At 43.3% G+C, this 19,687-nt stretch overlaps 1 protein-coding gene across 1 annotated transcript in view; it reads left to right on the top strand.

The window, feature by feature from the left end:
* LOC133366938 (uncharacterized) overlaps window positions 1-14,230 on the top strand; it is a 122,430-nt gene extending 108,200 nt beyond the window's left edge. Inside the window, exons 10-13 of the mRNA XM_061590487.1 lie at window positions 6,827-7,111; window positions 10,349-10,396; window positions 10,958-11,065; window positions 13,687-14,230. Of these exons, the coding sequence (XP_061446471.1) occupies window positions 6,827-7,111; window positions 10,349-10,396; window positions 10,958-11,064 (440 nt within the window). The 3' untranslated portion in view covers window position 11,065; window positions 13,687-14,230. The remainder of the gene's footprint in view (window positions 1-6,826; window positions 7,112-10,348; window positions 10,397-10,957; window positions 11,066-13,686) is intronic.
* The last annotated feature ends 5,457 nt before the right edge of the window (window positions 14,231-19,687 follow it).

Below are 19,687 nucleotides of genomic sequence, written 5' to 3'. Positions count from 1 at the left end.
TGGAGGTACATATTTGGAAGTGGGACAAAACTTGTTATACCTGGTAGGTTGGCATTTCTGCTTTTGCTGGTTTTAAGGGAAACTGGATATCTTTTAATATACTCCTGCGGGAAATACCTTGATTTATATCTATAGCTCTTTCAGGGGTGCGTGTGTTGGGACTTTCTGACGATTCAGATTTGTAAAGAGTGCTTCATCACTGGACTCTTAAGAGGTAGGTGGAACAGCATGTTGAGATAGGTGGCCCTCCAAGGAGACAGCCAGATAGCCAAAAACCAGCATGGTTCTTAATTCTGTCTGTGTTTCTGTCTCATTCATCCACCCATTCTATCCACCCATTTTCTGTAAGTTTTCCCACTAGATGTAATCCTCTGCCAGGAGTAGACCATCTCACATACAATTAGCTCTATAGATATTGGGCTGAATCCAGCTAAGTCATACTCAGAGAGTAGACCTCTGAAATCAATGGATGTCACATGACTAACTTAAGCCCATTGATTTCAATGGATCTATTTGGAGCATGACTTAGTTGGATACAACCTGTTGTCCATTACCATATTTTGACAATGCATCCATATATTCTCTCAAAATTCAAACACTTGGAGTCTCCCACTAAAACGGTGTTTCTGATCCATTGCAGTGAGGCCAGTAGAAAAAAAACCCTGTTGCTTCACAACTTGGTTGGAGCTGGTTTCTGAGTTTAGGTTTACAGAGCAGGGTGTTTTGCGGGGGTCTAAGAAATCTGCAAGCATTGACAGCTTTTGAAGGAGTGTTGTACTCCAAAATGCATAGAGCAACAACAATAAATATTTTTTTTAGTAAGCTCCAGAGCTTGTGTCCTCTCTGTCTGACTCTCATATAACATTGCAGTGTTTAGCTTCCTATGTTATGATGTGCAATTTACCACAACCCAATTCACACTGGAAATTTAAAATGGTGGGCACAGTGGAAGTACTAATTATATTAAAAATATAAGACCTTTAACACAGTGTGGCCTATGCAGGCAATTTTTTTTCTTTCTGAGAGGAACGAGGTTTTCAGTGGACACACAGTGAGCAAATGGCATTATTTACTTACATTGGGGATTTACAAAGGCTTTAGATCATCCTGATGGATTTCCATTTTATTTTGTCTGGGAACAGCAGGTCCTATGCCTCACCACGTCATGTTGAAACTGTTCTGAAAAGTAGTTTATGTAAGGAGAGTGAGTGCTGTTTGAAAAAATAAACAAACCATATCCAAACCCTCATTGGTCAGTTCTTTGGACCCCAGCCTGTTGACTCTTTTTCATATTGCTTTCCTCAAAAACCTCAAAGGTCAGTAGATATAAAAACAGCACCAGGTAGCAGAAAATTAAATCCATATAATCAGAAACATGATCCCCTAATGATCCTTGAAAGAGGCATCTAATGATTCACCCATCCATTGACTTGTTAAATTTTGCCCATCCGAAGAATCTCAGACCTTTCTCTCGTGGAACAAAGAATTTACAAGAGACCATTCTGAAATAAAGTAGGTACCATGATGCATGTCAATCCTTACAGATCTACCATTTTGTATAGACATATCTCACAGTGTTAACAGTGGTGGATTTATACTCATATTTGGAAGTGGGACCAAACTTGTAGTTATCCCTGGTAAGTTGACATTCCTGTTTGTGCTGTTTTTGAAGGAACCTTGAGATAATTTAATATACGTAGGTAGTTTCCCTCCGCTCCCTAATGTGTTCCATAATGCTGCCCTCTCTTGGGTCCGAGTCTGTAATGTGATTTTCTCATCATAAAGACTCCCAAATATTTTCTACATATCAGTCAATCCCGTCAGTCCATCTGTCCATCCATCCATCCATCCATCCATCTTTTTCTTTACTGAAATTTTTCATTCCCCCAAATGGCTGAGCTCTGAATTGCTTGTGAGGGCAGAACTATATTTTCCCTATTAGATTTGGTAGCTCCCCAGAGTATGGACCACTCCATCTAGAATTAGCTCTGTGTAGATCGTCTAGCACCTTGACAAAAGCTTTCACGTACTCTCTCAAAATACAAACACACAGAGAAACCCACTGAAATTCATATGCAAGTCAAAGATAAGGAAATAGAACAACTCTTTAAACATTACATATTTTATCTTTATGGTTCAATGGTAGTGTTTGTAGTAGCAGAAGCAGTAAATGATGATGAAGGTATTAATAATAAACGATAATAATAATGATAAATTAGAATGGCAATAATGTTGATGATATTACATTGATGATGATGGCTGAGAAACAAAGAGGTAATCTAGCCATCCCCAAGACATTATCAGTAGATTTTATTAATGTGTGAATGAGAAGGGAAAAGCTGGCATATGCAGGAGTGTCAAGCATGACCCAGGGCCCACATGAAATTCTGGAGCATGGCTATGGAGTACCATCCAATTCACAGTTATGCCTATTTTAAGCCCTATTTTAATTATCGGTGGAATCAGGTATGTCTAACTGAGTGCTGGCCCTGGAGTTGGGGAACCTGCAGCCCTCCAGATGTTACTGGACTCCAATTCCCATCAGTCCCAGCCAGCATGGCCAATGGTCAGGGATGGTTGTGTCCAGTGACATCAGGAGGGCACGAGGCTTCCCAAGACCTGTTCTGGGGCATAATTATGCAGGCATGCTCCAGTGAATTCTTGCAAAGTCTTTCCTTGCAGTGTGAATCATGGTGGTACAGGTTATAAACTCACATTTGGTAATGGGTCAGAGGTGGTTGTGAAACCAGGTGAGTAGAATTCAAAGACCTATTGGGGAAGAAGGCCTATAGCATGTGAATCTGGCCACATCCACACTATACACTTAAAGCACTATTGTTCCACTTTAAGCAGTCATGGCTTCCCCAAAGAATCCTGGGAACTGTAGTTTGTTACGGGTGCTGAGACTTGGAGACCATTATTCCCATCACTGAGCTAGAATTCTCAGAGTTCCCTGGGAAGAGGGATTGATTATTAAATCACACTGGGAACTGTAGCTTGGAGAGAGGAATAGAGATCTCCTAACACCACCTTTATTTTTATTTATTTATTTATTTATAAATAACAAACAAATCCCAGGATTCTTTAGGGGAAGCCACGACTATTTAAAGTGGTGTCATGGTGATTTAAAATGCATAGTGCAGAGGGGGACTTACTTTTCATATTTAAGGGGAGGAAAGGGTGAGAGCCTCAGCCGTACCACACAGGTCCCACCCATTGCTTCTGAAAGTTGAGGACTCCCAGGAAAGGCCTCTGATGGAGCACAAGAGAGTGCAGTTGAAAGGGAAAAAATCAGGACATTTCCAATGCATATGCTTGCACCTACACATGGGGATCTTTGGATCCCAATCTTTGAGGTTTTGCATTGGAAATCCACCTTTCTCTGTCACACTTTGAAAAGCTAGTCCTGGGAGGTGAGTATGTGTGGAAACAACAGGGGCTAGGGCCTTGATCTTTGGATCTGGAAGAAGCCTCTTTGTGTTTCCAAGTAAGTTGTCATCTTGTTCATTTGTTGGTTCCTAATAGTTTTCATTTTCTTTCCTTCTTATGTGCAGGGATGAGGAGCCTGTGGCCCTCCAGATGTTGTTGGATTCCAGCTCCCATTAGCCTCAGCCAGGGTGGCTAATGGTGAAGGATGATGGGAGCTGAAGTCTAACGTCATCTGGAGGGCCACAGATACCCCGTCCCTGAACTAGTGTGATGTAGTGGATAGAGCAAAGATGGGAAACCATCTCTCCAAAGGTTTTGGGCTCCCCATCAGCCCCAGCCAGCATGACCAATGGTCAGGGAAGCTGGAAGCTGGAGTCCAACCAGTTCTGGAGGGCCACACGTCCCCCATTCCTGTGTAGAGTTGACAGGATCAACTGTGGACCAGGGCAACGTGGATCCAAACCCATGCTGGACTATGATGTTCACTTGGTGACCTAAACCTACCTCAAAGGAATGTTGTGAAGATCAAATCTGATGATTTGCACCCCTCCCCATATGTTCCTTGGAAGAACAATACAGTTACGGCATTGATGGTATGGATCCAGCGATCTGCATGGTAAATGGCTTCATGAATCCTGGCCTCTAATCCAAACAGGGAGAGGTCACACACTTCAGGAGGGAACTGATATTTTGGGGAGTAGAACATGGAGCCTTAGGGAAAGATTGGGAGTCTTTTGACTTGCCTGTTATTAACCTCGGATCTGAGACAGCAACGCTGCACCCTAGCCAAACTGTACAAGATAGTACCTATTATATGGCAATTAGTACTGTTATGTTGGAAAGCCACATCTGCGTACAGGGGGCAGGGCTTGGCTGAATGCCCTTTTGGGCCAAATGGGGAGGCCTGATTAGGCCTGCAGGCTTCCCTACCACTAGTGTATCTTATGCAGGTTGCAGAATTCTGCATCTCTTGGTAATGAATATTGGTTCCTGGCACGCAAAAGTTTAATTCTTCCCCTGCGGAGTATACATGGCTCTACTTAAGTCTATATGGGACAAGAATTGGTGCCATACCCCACAGGGTCTCCAAGATCATCTGACTGGTCACTGTGGGAACAGAATGCTGGAGAAGATAGGCCTTTGATCTGATTCAGCAGGACTGTTTGTATGTAAAATCACACTCTTGGGCATCCTTTTGCCTGTTCACTAAATTGTATAGACGAGCGAGAACTGCAAGTAGTGATGTGGCTGCAGCTGCTCAGATTCAGCATTCATACTCATAGTGAAACAAAGTTCACATGCTGAGGTGTGAACTTTGTAGACACTTCTGGGAAATTGGTTCTCAGAGCTGGAATGAAACGCTTGGTTGCACTGAGCAAGGGGTCGAGGAAGCAGAGTTTTTAGTTGCAAACATTTTGTTTACTGCAGAGCAATGCAAAACAAACATATGCTTGCTTTGTTCTGTTCATTTATTCCAGAGACACAGGGGCGGCCCTAGACTAGCTGCCAGCAACTGGCGCCCTTCGCAAACCATGCAATCGGCACCCCCACCCCCAAACCCCAAGGTCAGATCTAGGATGAGATTTTCGGTAAACTGGGAAACATTTTGCCCCTGTATCCATTTAATGTTGTTTAAGTGTATTTATTTAAACAGAGGCATAATTATTTGGTTTGACCGTCCATCCATCTGTCCAATCAATGTTTCTGAGATCAGATAAATTGTAGACACTGAATTTTCAGAATGGATTTGTACACAACAGCTAGATGTTATTTCAGTCTGATTTTAAACAAAAATGCATTAAAAATGTTATAATTTTTATTATTACAAACCCAAATTCATCCATTATGCTATCCTGCTTTAACTGCCATTACCACCATATCCAATAAAGAAAGAAATAAGAAAACTCTTCAATGAACTTTAACCTGTGATTACAAAATATTCTGAATCAAACAACTCTGTGCTCTTAAAACACAAACTTTTCTTGCTTTAAGTTTTGAAAATTCAGTCGCTAGTACTTTTAGATCCAGTTTCCCAGCTATTTCATGTTCTATTGACACTGTGGCAAGCCCAACAAGTCTCTCTTGCAGCATCCCAACTCCCACCAGCCTGCAGCCAGCATGGCCAATGGTCAGGGAGTTGTAGTCCAACCACATCTGGAAGGGCACAGGTTCCTGAGCCCTTTATTCTGTTCTCTTCTTCGGATTTGATTGTTGATTGGTATATTTTTAAATTTTCATTCTGAGGCTCCTTGAAGACTTGTCTTTTATAGGCAGAGGGATGAAGGAGAGAAGGGAGATCATATGAAACTGGAGTCAGATTTTTATGAAACGAATGAATAATTTAATCCTGGCATTCTATTCTTTATGCGTGTTGGATTTATGAAATTGTTTTGATTATATTTGATTTGTATTCTGTGGTGTTCATATTGATATATATATAAGCTTTAAAACATATTAAAAAGCAATTCCAACACACATGCAGACTTGGATAAGGTCTCTACTTAAAAGGCTTGTTGAAAGATCAATTCGAGTCTGCATCTGTGTTGGAATTGATTTTTAATATGTCTTTAAAGCTTTTTTTTTAAAGCTGTTTTTAAAGCTGTTTTGTTTTAATATGTTTTAAGGATGTTTTGTTGTAATATATTTTAACATCTGTTTTATATCTATCTATCTATCTATCTATCTATCTAGTCTTTGAGCACTGCTAGCTAGAAAACAAAGAATAGATGAATAACAATAAAAGTTTAGCAAGGAATGATCAGAACAGCTGAAATCTATACCTTGGAAATAATGAGGCATTTCAGTGTGCCCAATGTGATTGTTTTTTCAACTTTTTTTTAAAAAAAGTCATATGAACAGCAGACCCCTAAACTACATCACAGAGGTGGGGAACCTTTTTTGCCTGAGGGCTGCATTATTTGTCCAGGACCGCATACTAGTGGTGGATGCAAAAATGGGCAGAGCAATGGATGTGACTCTTTTTAACTTTGTATCATAGTTCACATTCCCGCCTTGCAAAAGACAGAGCTTTCTACACACATCTCATGTATCTTCCAATCCTCCCTCCTTTCATGCAAACAAGAGGCATTACCACAGTTCAAGGACCCATTCCAGCTAGAAAAAAAAAAAGAATTTGCAAAGTGATGTGAAAATATGGACTGGAAAAAATGAGAAAGTGAGAGAAGCTGGAATAGACAGATTCACCCATCCCTACACCTACATAACAACAAAAGAGTATGCCCATTATTAATGTGACATTGGTTTTCAAGGCAGGAGATGCAAATTTCAGCTGCTGTTTTCAGTACATTCAGTAAATTTCAGTAAAGTCAGAAAATTTCATTCACAGTTGCTCACTTATGATTAACTTTTGCTCTTTGCTTCCCCCCTTTTCATTCAGATCTTAACCGTTCTGAGCCTTCCGTCTACACCCTATACCCAGATGAGGAAAAAGACAAAGAAGCCCCACCAGCCTGCCTTGTGACCGACTATTTCCCCGCTCCCATCTCAGTGGGACGTAGCAAAGACCATGCAGAAAATGTCAACGGTTCAGTCATTGTAGTGAAAGAAAGTGAAAATGACAAGGGAACACCCAGCTACGGGACTGTTGTCTGGGACGCCAGTGACAAGGACTTTGAATGTTACGTCAATTACAATGGACAAATCATTGACACAAAGAAAGCAGGTAAATCAGACAATGAAAATATTTGTGTTCTATTATTGTTATTATTATTATTATTATTACATTTATATCCTACTCTTCCTCCCAGCAGGAGCCCAGGGTGGCAAACAAAAGCATCAAAAACACTAAAACATCATAAAAGCAAACTTTAAAACACATTAAAACAAAACATCTTCAAAAATGTTACTTAAAAAAAACTTTCAAAACATCTAAGATTAAAAACATTTTTTAAAAGAAGGTTTAAGGGCATATTAAAAAGCAATTCCAACACAGACGCAGACTGGGACAAGGTCTCACCTCAAAAGGCTTGTTGAAAGAGGAAAGTCTGCAATCGGCACCGAAAAGATAACAGAGATGGCGCCTAATATATAAGGGGAAGGAATTCCACAGGGTAGGTGCCGCCACACTAAAGGTCCGTTTCCTATGTTGTGCAGAACGGACCTCCTGATAAGATGGTATCTGCAGGAGGCGCTCACCTGCAGAGCGCAGTGATCGACTGAGTATATAAGGGATAAGACGGTCCTTCAGGTATCCTGGTACCAAGCAGTACACCAAAACTAGAACCTTGAACTTGGCCCTGTAGCAAATGGGCAGCCAGTGCAATTCTTTCAGCAGTGGGGTGACGTGTTGGCAATACCCTGCCCCAGTGAGCAGTCTTTCCACCGTATTTTGCACCAGCTGCAACTTTCGGACCAACATCAAGGGCAGCCCAACATAGAGTGCATTACAGTAGTCCAGCCTGGAGGTTACCAGTGCGTGGACAACAGTGGTCAGGCTATCCCGGTCCAGAAACGGCTGCAGCTGTCTTACCAGCCGAAGCTGGTAAAAGGCACTCCTAGCCACTGAAGTCACCTGGGCCTGTAGTGACAAAGATGGGTCCAGGAGCACCGCCAGTCTACAGACCTGCTCTTTCAGAGGGAGTACGACCCCATCCAAAGCAGGCAACTGACCAATTATCTGAACTCGGGAACTACCAACCCGCAGTGCCTCCGTCTTGCTAGGATTCAGACTCAGTTTATTGGCTCCCATCCAGCCCACCACCGAGTCCAGGCAGCGGTCCAGGGCTTGCACGGCCTCTCCCCATTCAGATGTTATGGAGAAATAGAGCTGGGTATCGTCAGCATACTGCTGACAACTCACCCCAAATCTCCTGATGACCACTCCCAAGGGCGTCATAGTTAGACTATGAGCTGAAATGTATCTGTATTTATTTCCTGCTAAAAAATCGATATGCCCCACCCGATCTTCGAAGAAACTCAAGGCAGCTTACCATCCAAAACACACACAAAAGCAACAACAAAAAAGACCACAGTCCCCGCTGAAATCACAAACATCTGATCTGATCTCCTGTAACAAAATCCAAAATAGGCATCAAAGCAAAGACTGTGCACATGCCATGCATTTAAAGCACAATGAAAGCACTTTATTCCCCCCCCTAGAATCCTCGGAATTGTAGTTTCTTAAGAGTTCTGGGAATTGTAGCTCTGTGAGGGGTAGACTACAGTTCCCAGGAATCTTTGGGGGACATAATGTGCTTTAAAGGTAGGGTGTGTGTACACAGCCAAATACCGCAAAGATGAACTGGCAAGAACGCAGAACAATTGGGTAAAATAGTTTTTAAACAGTTTTTTCTTTTTACCAGCTGCCTAAAACTATACAGTGGCAGGTCTGACCCACCTAACTTGGTAAGGTGCTCTACAGCAGTGTTCTTCAACTTTGGGTCCCCAGATATTGTTGGACTACAACTCCCATGATCCATTGACCAGTGGCTAAGGTGGCTGGGGATGATGGGAGATGTCATCCAAAAACATCTGGGGACCCCACAGGGTGGGAGGTACAAGAGCCTTATCACTAGCCTTGCTTCCTGAGATCAAGGGATCAAGAAATCCAACTCTACCCTTTCTCCTCAGACAGGAGACCAATTACAGGTTTGTTTGTTTTTTAAAAAAATAATAATTAAGAGATTCATTTCAAGGATTCCTGGGTGCATGTTAGTGAACAACTCAACTTTTTCATTTCATCTCATTTTGTTTTCCCCTCCTTGTCCCACTCGAGAATAGCAGGGCTTGCTTTCCATTAACATAAGATCAGAAAGCAAGTCTCGCTTTGTTTGTGTGGATCTGCATGCATCATATTCTCCATTTGAAACTCTGGAGGAAAACCCACAGTTCTAGTTTCCGAGAAAGACATTTATTCTTGAGTATGGGAAGATGGGTCAACTGGTGCAACATCTACTCTCTCTTTTTGCAATTTAGATCTCAAAAATGCAATGTAATGGGATCCTTCTTGAAGGAAGGGTGGGATATAAATTAATTAAACAAATAAAATATTACCAGAGAGCACCAGCTGGTCCCTACAGTTACACAAACATTAAAACATTTATTTATTCATTCATTCATTTAGAAATATACCTGTACACCGCTATTTCATTTAAAAGCATCAAAGCGGTTTACAATTTAAGAATATCCACAATTAAATATACAGCAAAAGAACCCCATTAAAACGCGATAAACATCTATAATTAAAACAGACAATAAAACAATCCCACTGGAAACATCAGAGCAATTAACACACAGAGAGAATGCTTGTGTGAACAGGTGCATCTCCAAAAGCCAGCAGAATGCCAGTGTAGGTGGGGCCTCTCTTGTTTCAGCCGGGAGTGCATTCACAACACAGGTGCTACCAGTGAACAAGTCTGCATCTGCCTTACCTCCAAGGAATCATTGTGAGAGTATTTTGAGGAGAAGCTTCCTTTGACAGGCAGTGATAATGTCCATTGATTCCTATCTTCGCCAGAAATCTGCAAGCACAGATTTGGGAGTGTCCCACATCATTGACTCAATTCAAGTGGAACATCAGTGAGGACCAGCAGGCCTGGCTAGTGCCCCACACAAACTGAGTGTGCATCTTCAACCATGTACCACAGAATCCTCTGCAATACTCGAAAGGACTGCATGGAAGGCAGTTAGAAGCCCCTTAACAAATGATGTAAAGTGATGCAAAGCGGATGTCAGAATAAAGTGGATCGTTCATTCAGTTTAGCATTTATTTCTCACCACCACCACCATATACCCCAAACTAGAACAACATAGATCTCAGAAAAAGAGAAAATAAATGTTCCCTGGTTCTGGCATCTATTCCATTTTTCTTTTCGTGGAGGAAAAAAATGTAAAGATAACCAATAAAAAGAGGAAACATAATTATCATCATCATTAATCATCATTCTCATCAATATTACAGATTCTGCAGACATGTGTTTAGGAGAGAAGACAGCGGCTTTTGAGACAGGTATGTGCAACAGAGGATGTGCAAGCTGGGTAGGAACAAAAAGAAAATGAAACCATAACTTTGTCTTAAAAATCATCCCCCATAAGCAAATAGGGTTGCCAAATGACCACTTGGGTTAGTTAAATGTAGTGGGGACTGGTGGTTTGTTTGTGGGTGTATTCTGTAACATGTCCCTGATGTAATAATGGTGGTGAATTTGTACTGGACTGTCCACACATCATTCCGTCCAATGTCACCGCAATGGTATGATCCCAGAAAGTGTGGGATAACCATGGATCAAGGGAGATCTAGCTTTTGTTTTAAAGTGGGCTTGTTGGGGCAGAAAGGCACTTTAATTTGCTTTAATTGAGAAAACCGAAATGTGTCAGTTTGCAATTGAATCCCTTCCGCAAATTAGTGAGAGTCTAGGGGGGATCTTGATGCTTTTTAAAACAACAGCACTAGTTGTCCAAGTTGGCCTTGAAATCCATAAGAAAAGAAAGGTGGCAGCTTGCAATACAGAAACTTATTCTCATGTGACACTTATTCTCCCCCCCTTTGTTTTTGTTTTTTAAAAATCAGATGAGAGGTTGAATCTTCTCTCTGTCACCGTGCTGGGACTGAGAGTCATTTTCCTCAAGAGCGTTGCCTTCAACCTGCTGCTCACCTTTCACCTGTGGTTGAGCTGAGGTAAGCATGCAACAAACTCACTTAAAGTGCTGGCTGGGGCTGATGGGAAAGCTGTAGTCTAAAACATCTGGTTGATGAAGGTTGCCCATGGAGTTCTGGCTGCTTCTCAGAAGTGATCTTGCGATCTCCCAATGAGTCACAGTTCACCATAAGTTAGGCTATTGCTCCGGCGGAACAACCGTTGTTCTCAGTGCTCATGCTCTGTTGAATGAGAACCAAGGTGTTAGTGCAGAGCAGGTGTGGGGAATCTTTGGCCCTCCAGATGTTGCTGAACTACCACTCCCATTGTCCCTGGCCACCAGAACGGTCAAGGGGATGGAGAGACTCCCTTATGAGGAAAGGTTGCAGCATTTGGGGCTTTTTAGTTTAGAGAAAAGGCGGGTCAGAGACATGATAGAAGTGTATAAAATTATGCATGGCATTGAGAAAGTGGATAGAGAAAAGTTCTTCTCCCTCTCTCATAATACTAGAACTCGTGGACATTCAAAGAAGCTGAATGTTGGAAGATTCAGGACAGACAAAAGGAAGTACTTCTTTACTCAGCGCATAGTTAAACTATGGAATTTGCTCCCACAAGACGCAGTAATGGCCACCAGCTTGGATGGCTTTAAAAGAAGATTAGACAAATTCATGGAGGACAGGGCTATCAATGGCTACTAGCCATGATGGCTGTGCTCTGCCACCCTAGTCAGAGGCAGCATGCTTCTGAAAACCAGTTGCCGGAAGCCTCAGGAGGGGAGAGTGTTCTTGCCCTCGGGTCCTGCTTGCGGGCTTCCCCCAGGCACCTGGTTGGCCACTGTGAGAACAGGATGCTAGACTAGATGGGCCACTGGCCTGATCCAGCAGGCTCTTCTTATGTTCTTATGTAGCTCAGCAACATCTGGAGGGCCAAAGGTTCCCCATAGAGGCACTTAGAGGTTGACTGTGCATGCATTTACATTAAAAGGTTGAATTAGGTAAGCAAGAGTAATTGACAGAAATCACTGTCCAAGAGGTGGAGCTTAAACGGCTAAAGAGAATCCGCAGAGGACAAAGATTGTCACAAAGCCCAGGAAAGCCAATCGGACCTCCAGACTGAGACCAGGAGGCCCCTAAATATGGATGGGGAAGACTGATGCCTTCATGCTCTGCTTTTGGGCTGGGCAATGTTGTCAACATAGAACAGCATTCACACATCTCTCCCCATGACCTGCCCCTTGTGGCAGCACAACACTGCTGTCTCTGATGGGAGAGCTGGGCTTCCCTCAACTGGATGGTCACTGTGGATCCATGCCACATTGCTTGACTGCAACTGCTATCATTCCGGACCATTGGCTGTGCTGCATAGGGCTGATGGGAATTGGAGTCCACCAACATCTGGCAAGCCACAGGTTTCCCACCCCTGTCTGGTTCAGCAGGACTCTGTGATTATGCACTTACAAAAATATCTGGGGGGCTAGATTGCTTTTTTTCGCCCCAGTCACTGTAGCAAAAGCCAGAAACCTAGTTGAATCCATATTTTCATGTCTTTGAAGCTTGTAATTTTATCTGTTTATTACTAAATTTATATCCCTCCTTTCCTCCCAAAGGGAGCCCAGGGCAGCAAACAGTGATAAAACACTCAAAAAATCTTAAAAACAAACCATATTTAAAAGCATCTTAGAAACAATTCTAATACAGATGTCGGTTGGAATAAAGTCTCTACTTAAGGGACTTGTTGAAAGAAGAAGGTCTTCAGTAGCAGGGCCGGTGGCAAAGGGAGGCCAGGGTGGGCCCTGGCCAAGGGCCCCTGTGGCCCAGAGGGGCCCCTAAAGGGCCCCCCTTAGGGTGGGAGGGTAGCACTCTTGTTCCATGATCCATGGCAGTGTCAGCTCCTAACCCTGCCATGGATCACAGAGAGAGAGCTCCCAGGCACTCTCCCAGTACAGTGAGTGTGGGATTCAGTAAGCTCACCCGTGCATCCCACCTACCTCTCCCGTCCCTGTGAATGATGTCCGTGCTGCGTGTGCCTTTCTGCCATCAACCAAGATGTTGATGGAGGCTTCCCTAAGGGGCTGACACCCCTGCCACCATCTTGGTTGAAGGCAGGCAGGCATGCACAGCACGCGTGTCATTCACAGAGATGGGAGAGGTAGGTGGGATGCGCAGGCAGGCTTATTAGCCCTGTGCTGCCTATATGGGGGGTGTTGGGCTACAGTGCCGCCAGCCCAGGGCAGGCTGGTTCCCAAGGGCCCAGTCATGCCTGGTGCCGCCCCTGTTCAGTAGGCACCAGAAAGAGAACAGAGATGGCACCTGTCTAATATTTAAAGGGAAGGAATTCCAGAGGGTAGGTGCCACCACACTGAAAGCCTCATTGCTATGTTGTGTGGAGCGGACCTCCTGATAAGATGATATCTGCAGGAGGCCCTCATCTGCACAGTGCAGTGACAGACAGGATATATAAGGGGTGAGATGGTCTTTCAAGTATCCTGGTCCCAAGCTATATAGGGCTTTGTACACCAAAACCAGCACCTTGAACTTAGCAACTTGAACTGGCAGCCAATGAAACTGTCTATGCTTCATCTGCAGCTGTCTGTGCTTCTTTTATGCAATGGCTTCCTATATGCAGTGGCTAAGCAAGATTCCTCACTCTCTTCTTCCAGTTCAGAAATGACAGAAAAATGGGGAACGTATCTGGGATGCTGTGGAGAAGCCCCCAAACAGAGACCCATTGAACCTTCCCTCCAGCTGAGAGAACATCTGCAACTGCTTGGACACAACCACACTCTACCCCCTCCTTGCATTCCTTCCAGCTGGGGTTGCCAACTTTTATTCTGGCAGGGAAAAGCTTCACCGTCTGAATTTCTGCTTTGTTGTGCAACTGTTTAAAGCACAGGAGCCCTGGAAGGGAGAGAAATGTTGACAAACCCACTTCCTGCATCGTTCCATTGTATTATGCTATTCTTGTGAATATAATCTACCCCCAACATCCTGTATTTTACAGAATATTAAACATGTGTATGTTTGAATCCTTTATGCACGCTTGGTGCTTTATGAATTTGTGGCTTCTGCCTCCCCTCTCTCTTGAGTCATGTTAATGATTGTTTTGTAATGCTTTTAAATGTTTTTATGCTGCTGTAGACCACCCTGATGTTTTGCAAGAGAGCGACATAGAAATACTTCTATAAATAAACAAGTAAACAATAACCGGTGCCCCTCCCCCTCCAGAAGTTGTTGGATTACATCATCCCTGACCATTGGGCATACTGGCTGGGGGAGGGCTAATGGGAAAAGAACAAAATCAGAAGGGTCGGAGTGTTCCCCACCCTGGTTTAAGTTACAAACAAGAATGAGGGCCCAATGGCAAGATATTTTATGATGTGGGTAGGTGGGTGGAGGTCTATAGGGAGGAATATCCACTGTATGCAAAGAGCAAAAGGAAGAGAACAGCAGAGAAAGGGTATACACTTAAAATCTAATTTAATTTCAAAAGTAGTGGCGTCAGAAGCATCCATTTAGGGCTATGGACTCTAGAGACACCCTTGGATGGTTTGCCCTTTAAAATTCAGAGGTTATGTCTGGCCAGTGTAGCATCATCTGACTGACGGTGCAATCTTATGTATGTTTACTCAGAAGTAGGGGTTGGTGACAAATTCGATTCAGTTTGGCTTTAAAGGTGAAGTTACCAGATTTGCACTTTCCAAAAGAATACGCAAACTGAAAGACAGCCATCCATCAAATCTTGCACTTCTCTTGAATTTTGCAGTGCAGTTTTCCAGTCACGTGATGTGTACAAAAATGCATATACTGGGGTTAAAATGCACATAACAATTCATATATTAGTGAAAATAACATAGAATCATGAATTATATTAGGGAAAATTGCTTTGCAAAAATGGAATGATTGCATTAAAATGTGTATATTGGGAGATATTTGCAGATGAACTTTCGTGAGGGCTTTAAAAAATTCGGAAAATGAGGTGGAAATGTGGAGAACAGAACTTGAGGTTTGAAAAATGAGAAAATGAGAGAAACCAAAATGGAGAGATTTGTCCATCTCTACTCAGAAACAAGTACCATTTCATTCACTGGGACTTAGTCCCAGGTAAGGGTGTAGGACTGCAGCCTCAACTATTTTTGCACATGAAACCACAACCGTTTTAGTGGCAGTAATGATCCAGCTATGTGATAGACAAATAAGAACTACAGAAATGACAATAAATAAAACAGTTTCTAAGAAGAGCTCAGGCTTACAGTTAACAGGGAGGAATGGGAGACAATGGTAGATCCAAAAGTTATCATGTTACTGAAAATATATAATCCAATTATATCTTACAGTGCAATCCAATACCATTTCTACTCAAACGTAAGCTCCACTGCGTTCAATTGGACTTACTCCCAGAGAAGTGCGTACTGGATTGCAGCCTTAGTCTATAAAATCCAATTTTCCTTCCTTAGGAAATGGATCTCATGTTTTGCTAGTGATTTTGTAACCCCTTCACCTTTCAAAGTTGGCATGACAGCCCCTGTACAGATGTCGTAAGAACAAACACACACACAAAAATTCACATTTCAGACATCTAACATTCATTTCCCCCCCTCAAGGAATAAGCATCAGGTGGTGCACGGAAAGGTTGGGAAGTGTTGGAGAAATGGCTATTAGTAGTTATTTAATAACTACAATGAAATATGTTGAAGCTCTACATGTTTACGAGACAAATCCTCTAGAAACTCAGCCTCTGAAAGTAGGTAGGCAGGAGTGTGAGGTTGCCAAGTAGTTAGGGAATGGTACTCTGCACATGTACAAGGGGTGCTTTATCTACCAGTTTGCAGTTTTGGCATGAAGAGAAGGACTTGTCCTTGGCTCAAATTAATTTAGATTGCCCTTCCTCCAGCCCAGAGAGTTGTAGAGAGGTGATAGGGCCCAAGATAGCATGCCTTCTTGATCCTTTATCTCTGAACAGGGTCGGCACCAGCCTGTCCCAGGCCTACAGAACCATAGCCCAACACACTCCCATACAGGCAGCACAGGGCTAATAAGCCTGCCCACATGCCCCACCTACCTCGTGTGAATGATGTGCATGCATAGCGCACATGCCTGCCATCAAGTAAGATGGCGGCAGGGGCGGTAGCCCCTTAGAGAAGCACCCAGTGCCATTGCGGGTGATGACAGGCATGTGCACAGAGTGCGCATGGCATTCACACTGATGGGAGAGGTTGGTGGAGTGTGCATGTGGGCTTACTGAAGCCCGCACTGTCTGTATTGGGGGGTGCCTGGGAGCTCCTTCTCTGCAATCCGCAGCAGGTTGGGTTGCAGGATCCGACACTGCCATGGATCATGGAATGGGAGCACCACCCTCCCACCCTAAGGAGGGGCCCCAGGCTCTCAGCCAGGGCCCAACCTGGCCACCCTCTGGTGCCGGCCCAGTCTCTGTACAATGCAGTACATGCTTTTTCTTTAGTGAGTTATTCTAGGATTTAAGCCTGACTGACTGGCCATTAAGGATGTCTTTTACCCTTAATTATGACACATGTATGTTTGAATCCCCACATGTGTGCATACCCACTGGAAACTCAAACACCACCTTTTGCTGGAATTAAACTCACACATCACTCTTCTGAATATACTACCTTACCTTTAACTCCAGTAACACAGAGAGTAAAATAAATATTGGTTTATTAAAAGAAGAAACAGGAAAAATATAGATTTACAATTACAGTGAGCAGGGCCTAACTTTACCCCAGTAATTTGCTTCCTAATGCTATATATAGGATCAGATAAAGACCCTAAACCTACAGTACATTCAGAATTGCCTCAAGTCATATTGTGAAAAAAAAAAAGAGACACTCAAGAGTTGAGGGTGAATCACCTTTCCTAAAGAATGCAGCGAGACTATGTCAGAGTGGACTTTCCGTATCTAGCTTATGAGCCAAAGCTCTGCCCCTACCGTAACCTTTGCTAGACCCAAAAGATCTCACCCTTCCTTAGTTCTCGCGGTTCCATGTAGCCCCGATGCTGTTCCTTGGGTGCGTTGTGTAGAGGAAGGCAGCAGTTGAACCCCCAGGAGAGGTGCTACTAAAGCCCATGGAATCATGACCATATATGTATTTCTGAATCACTTTGAGTAACATGTAAAATGGAAGGAGATGTGCTGGTGTGACATGTGAAGAACAACAGAAAACATTCGAATTGCGGATGAGGGTCCAGCTCTACCACGTGTGTTTACTGATAAGACCCATTGCAAATTCCTGATGTGGGGTGATCGATCCCCCTTATCCCTTAAAGGCCAAAGGTTATCACAGCCTTTGTCCAGATGGCCCTGTGGTTTGTTTGAAACATCTTTTTTTCTGATGATATTGAAACTTAGGAATTTGATTTATATCCTCCTGACAGAGACAGGATGCTTTTACTGCCTCTCACAACTTACAAAACTTCAGGGTTCACAGAGAAGGCCGTTTCCCAGGATCCACTGCAACTTTAGACTTTCATACTTTGGTTCCTTGTGATGAATCAAAGAATGAACAAGTCCCAGAATTATAGATATCCTTTGCAACATAACCCCATGTATTCCTGGCAGTGGGGTGAGGAAAGGGGCGACAGACAGTGGTGCTTACTGGAGGTCAAAATGCTCAGAGACCCACAGGCATGTTGCAGCAAGGTGGCGAGCAATGTTCAAAAGCAGATGGAGCACTGATTGCCCTGCCCTTTGGTGCAATCTACTCCTGAAGAAAATTCGCCCAGTACAGAGAAGGCAACAATAGTATAGATCTATTCTTTCTGCTCGCCGCTCTCACATATTGCTACCTGGGGTGGGGGAGAAAATCCATTCAATTTGCATTTGAAAGTGAAACTAACTATTCAGCACTTTCCGAAACAAGACACGGACCAAAACACAGCTGTCCTTCGAAACTGGCACTTACCCAGACTGTGCAATGTGGGTCTCCAGCCAGGTAATGTGTACAAAAATGCAAATGTGAGTGAAAATAACAGACCAAAATGCATTACATTATGCAAAAAATGTGTCCGTTAGGAGAAATTTGGCTGAGGCTGATGGGTCCAACAAGATCTGGAGGGCACCATGTTAGCTACTCCTGCTGTAACCACTACACTGCACTGGTTCCTTAAGGGTTGAACATATGGGATGATTTAACCAGAGACAACATTCACTGTCACACTGCAGCACCTACTCTTGACTTGACACTGCAGTTGCTCCAAGGCACTTTTACTTCATTAGGACTTTGCACATTTCAGATTTGTGAGTTTATCATTGGGGGGGGGGACTCATGGGTTCCAGAAGGACTACTGAGGCCTGAAATGCAACTCCTTCCCTACAAGAGACCCAGTTGAAAGAGACAACATTTTAGTTTCACCTCCCAAAAACCAGCTGAAGAACTTGGGCTGAGCACAATGTCAAATGATGCAGAACCTCCGTTTTCAATGTGCCCTTCAGGGCCGGATTAAGTTGAGGAGGGCCCCTAGGCTGATTGGTGTTTGGGGGACCCTTCGCCTCTTAGGGAATATTTTTCTCAAACCCCTTACAATGGTAATGGACTGATGGTATATATAGTTTTATTAATAGGCTTGTATGTTAAATATCAGCACAGCGGCAGACGCATTAAACTTGTGGAAAATAAAATATTTAATTGACCGTTTTTATTTGGCTGGTGTGCATCATGTCTTTTAAGCCATCCTTTTAGAACGTTATGAATGCGATTGCAAAGTGCAAACATTTTCTTTTTGTACATAATGAAAAATCTATATTATAACTTTTTTTAGCTTATGCACAGGCCCCTAGGCTTCAGCCTACTAAGCCTAACGGATAATCCGGCCCTGGTGCCCTTCCTTCACAAGGATTAACAACCCAGTAAGATGCTTATAGCCATGTCTACTCCGACATGAATCCCACCAAGTTCAATGTGTTTTACTTCCAAGAAAGAATGTCTGTATCCTTGGAATGCAGTCTTAAGAGTGCTATCCTAAGAATGCATTACTGAGGTTTCCACCATTAAGTCAACCTGTGGAGAGAAAGAGATGCATGGGTGAGTCCTGTTTGTTACAGATTGGAGCCAGTGGCATTCTGGCTCTATCATTAAATGCTATGCAGCGTGCCTCCAATTAATACACCATTTATATCAGTCAGTACAGAGGTGGGCAGACTGCAGGCTTGCAGGTTCTATTTTGGTGGTGGTGGTGTTGTCTTTACTAAAACCCCAAAGTCCATCAACTGGAAACAGGTGCAGAATAATTCCTGTGGGGGTATATTAGGAGGGTGAACTTGTGGCCATCCAGATATTGCTGGACTCCAATTCCCAACAGCCCCAGCAAGCCTCGCCAATGGTCAGAAATGATGGGAGTTGTCCTGCAACATTTAGAAGGCCACAGGTTCACCACCCCCAGGGATACAAAATGGTGGCTCTGGGGATGGTGAACCTGTGGCCTTCTAAATGTTGCAGGACAAAACCCCATTGGCCACATGTTTGGATGACCTTCAGATGCAACTCTCACATCTGGGTTACTAAACTTCAGGGATTCTAAGCTGCCTGAAGACTTGGTTAAAGGCAATTCATATTTTACAAGTGAGGAACACCGAGGCTGAGAGAAAGGTGGCCATGACGGAAGAAGGAAACTTTTCCTTCTGCAGTTTACTTACTATCATTAAGCTAC

This window comes from Rhineura floridana, chromosome 11, assembly GCF_030035675.1.
Source record: "Rhineura floridana isolate rRhiFlo1 chromosome 11, rRhiFlo1.hap2, whole genome shotgun sequence".
In the NCBI taxonomy this organism is placed as follows: domain Eukaryota; kingdom Metazoa; phylum Chordata; class Lepidosauria; order Squamata; family Rhineuridae; genus Rhineura; species Rhineura floridana.
This window is presented reverse-complemented; position numbering and strand designations above follow the sequence as displayed.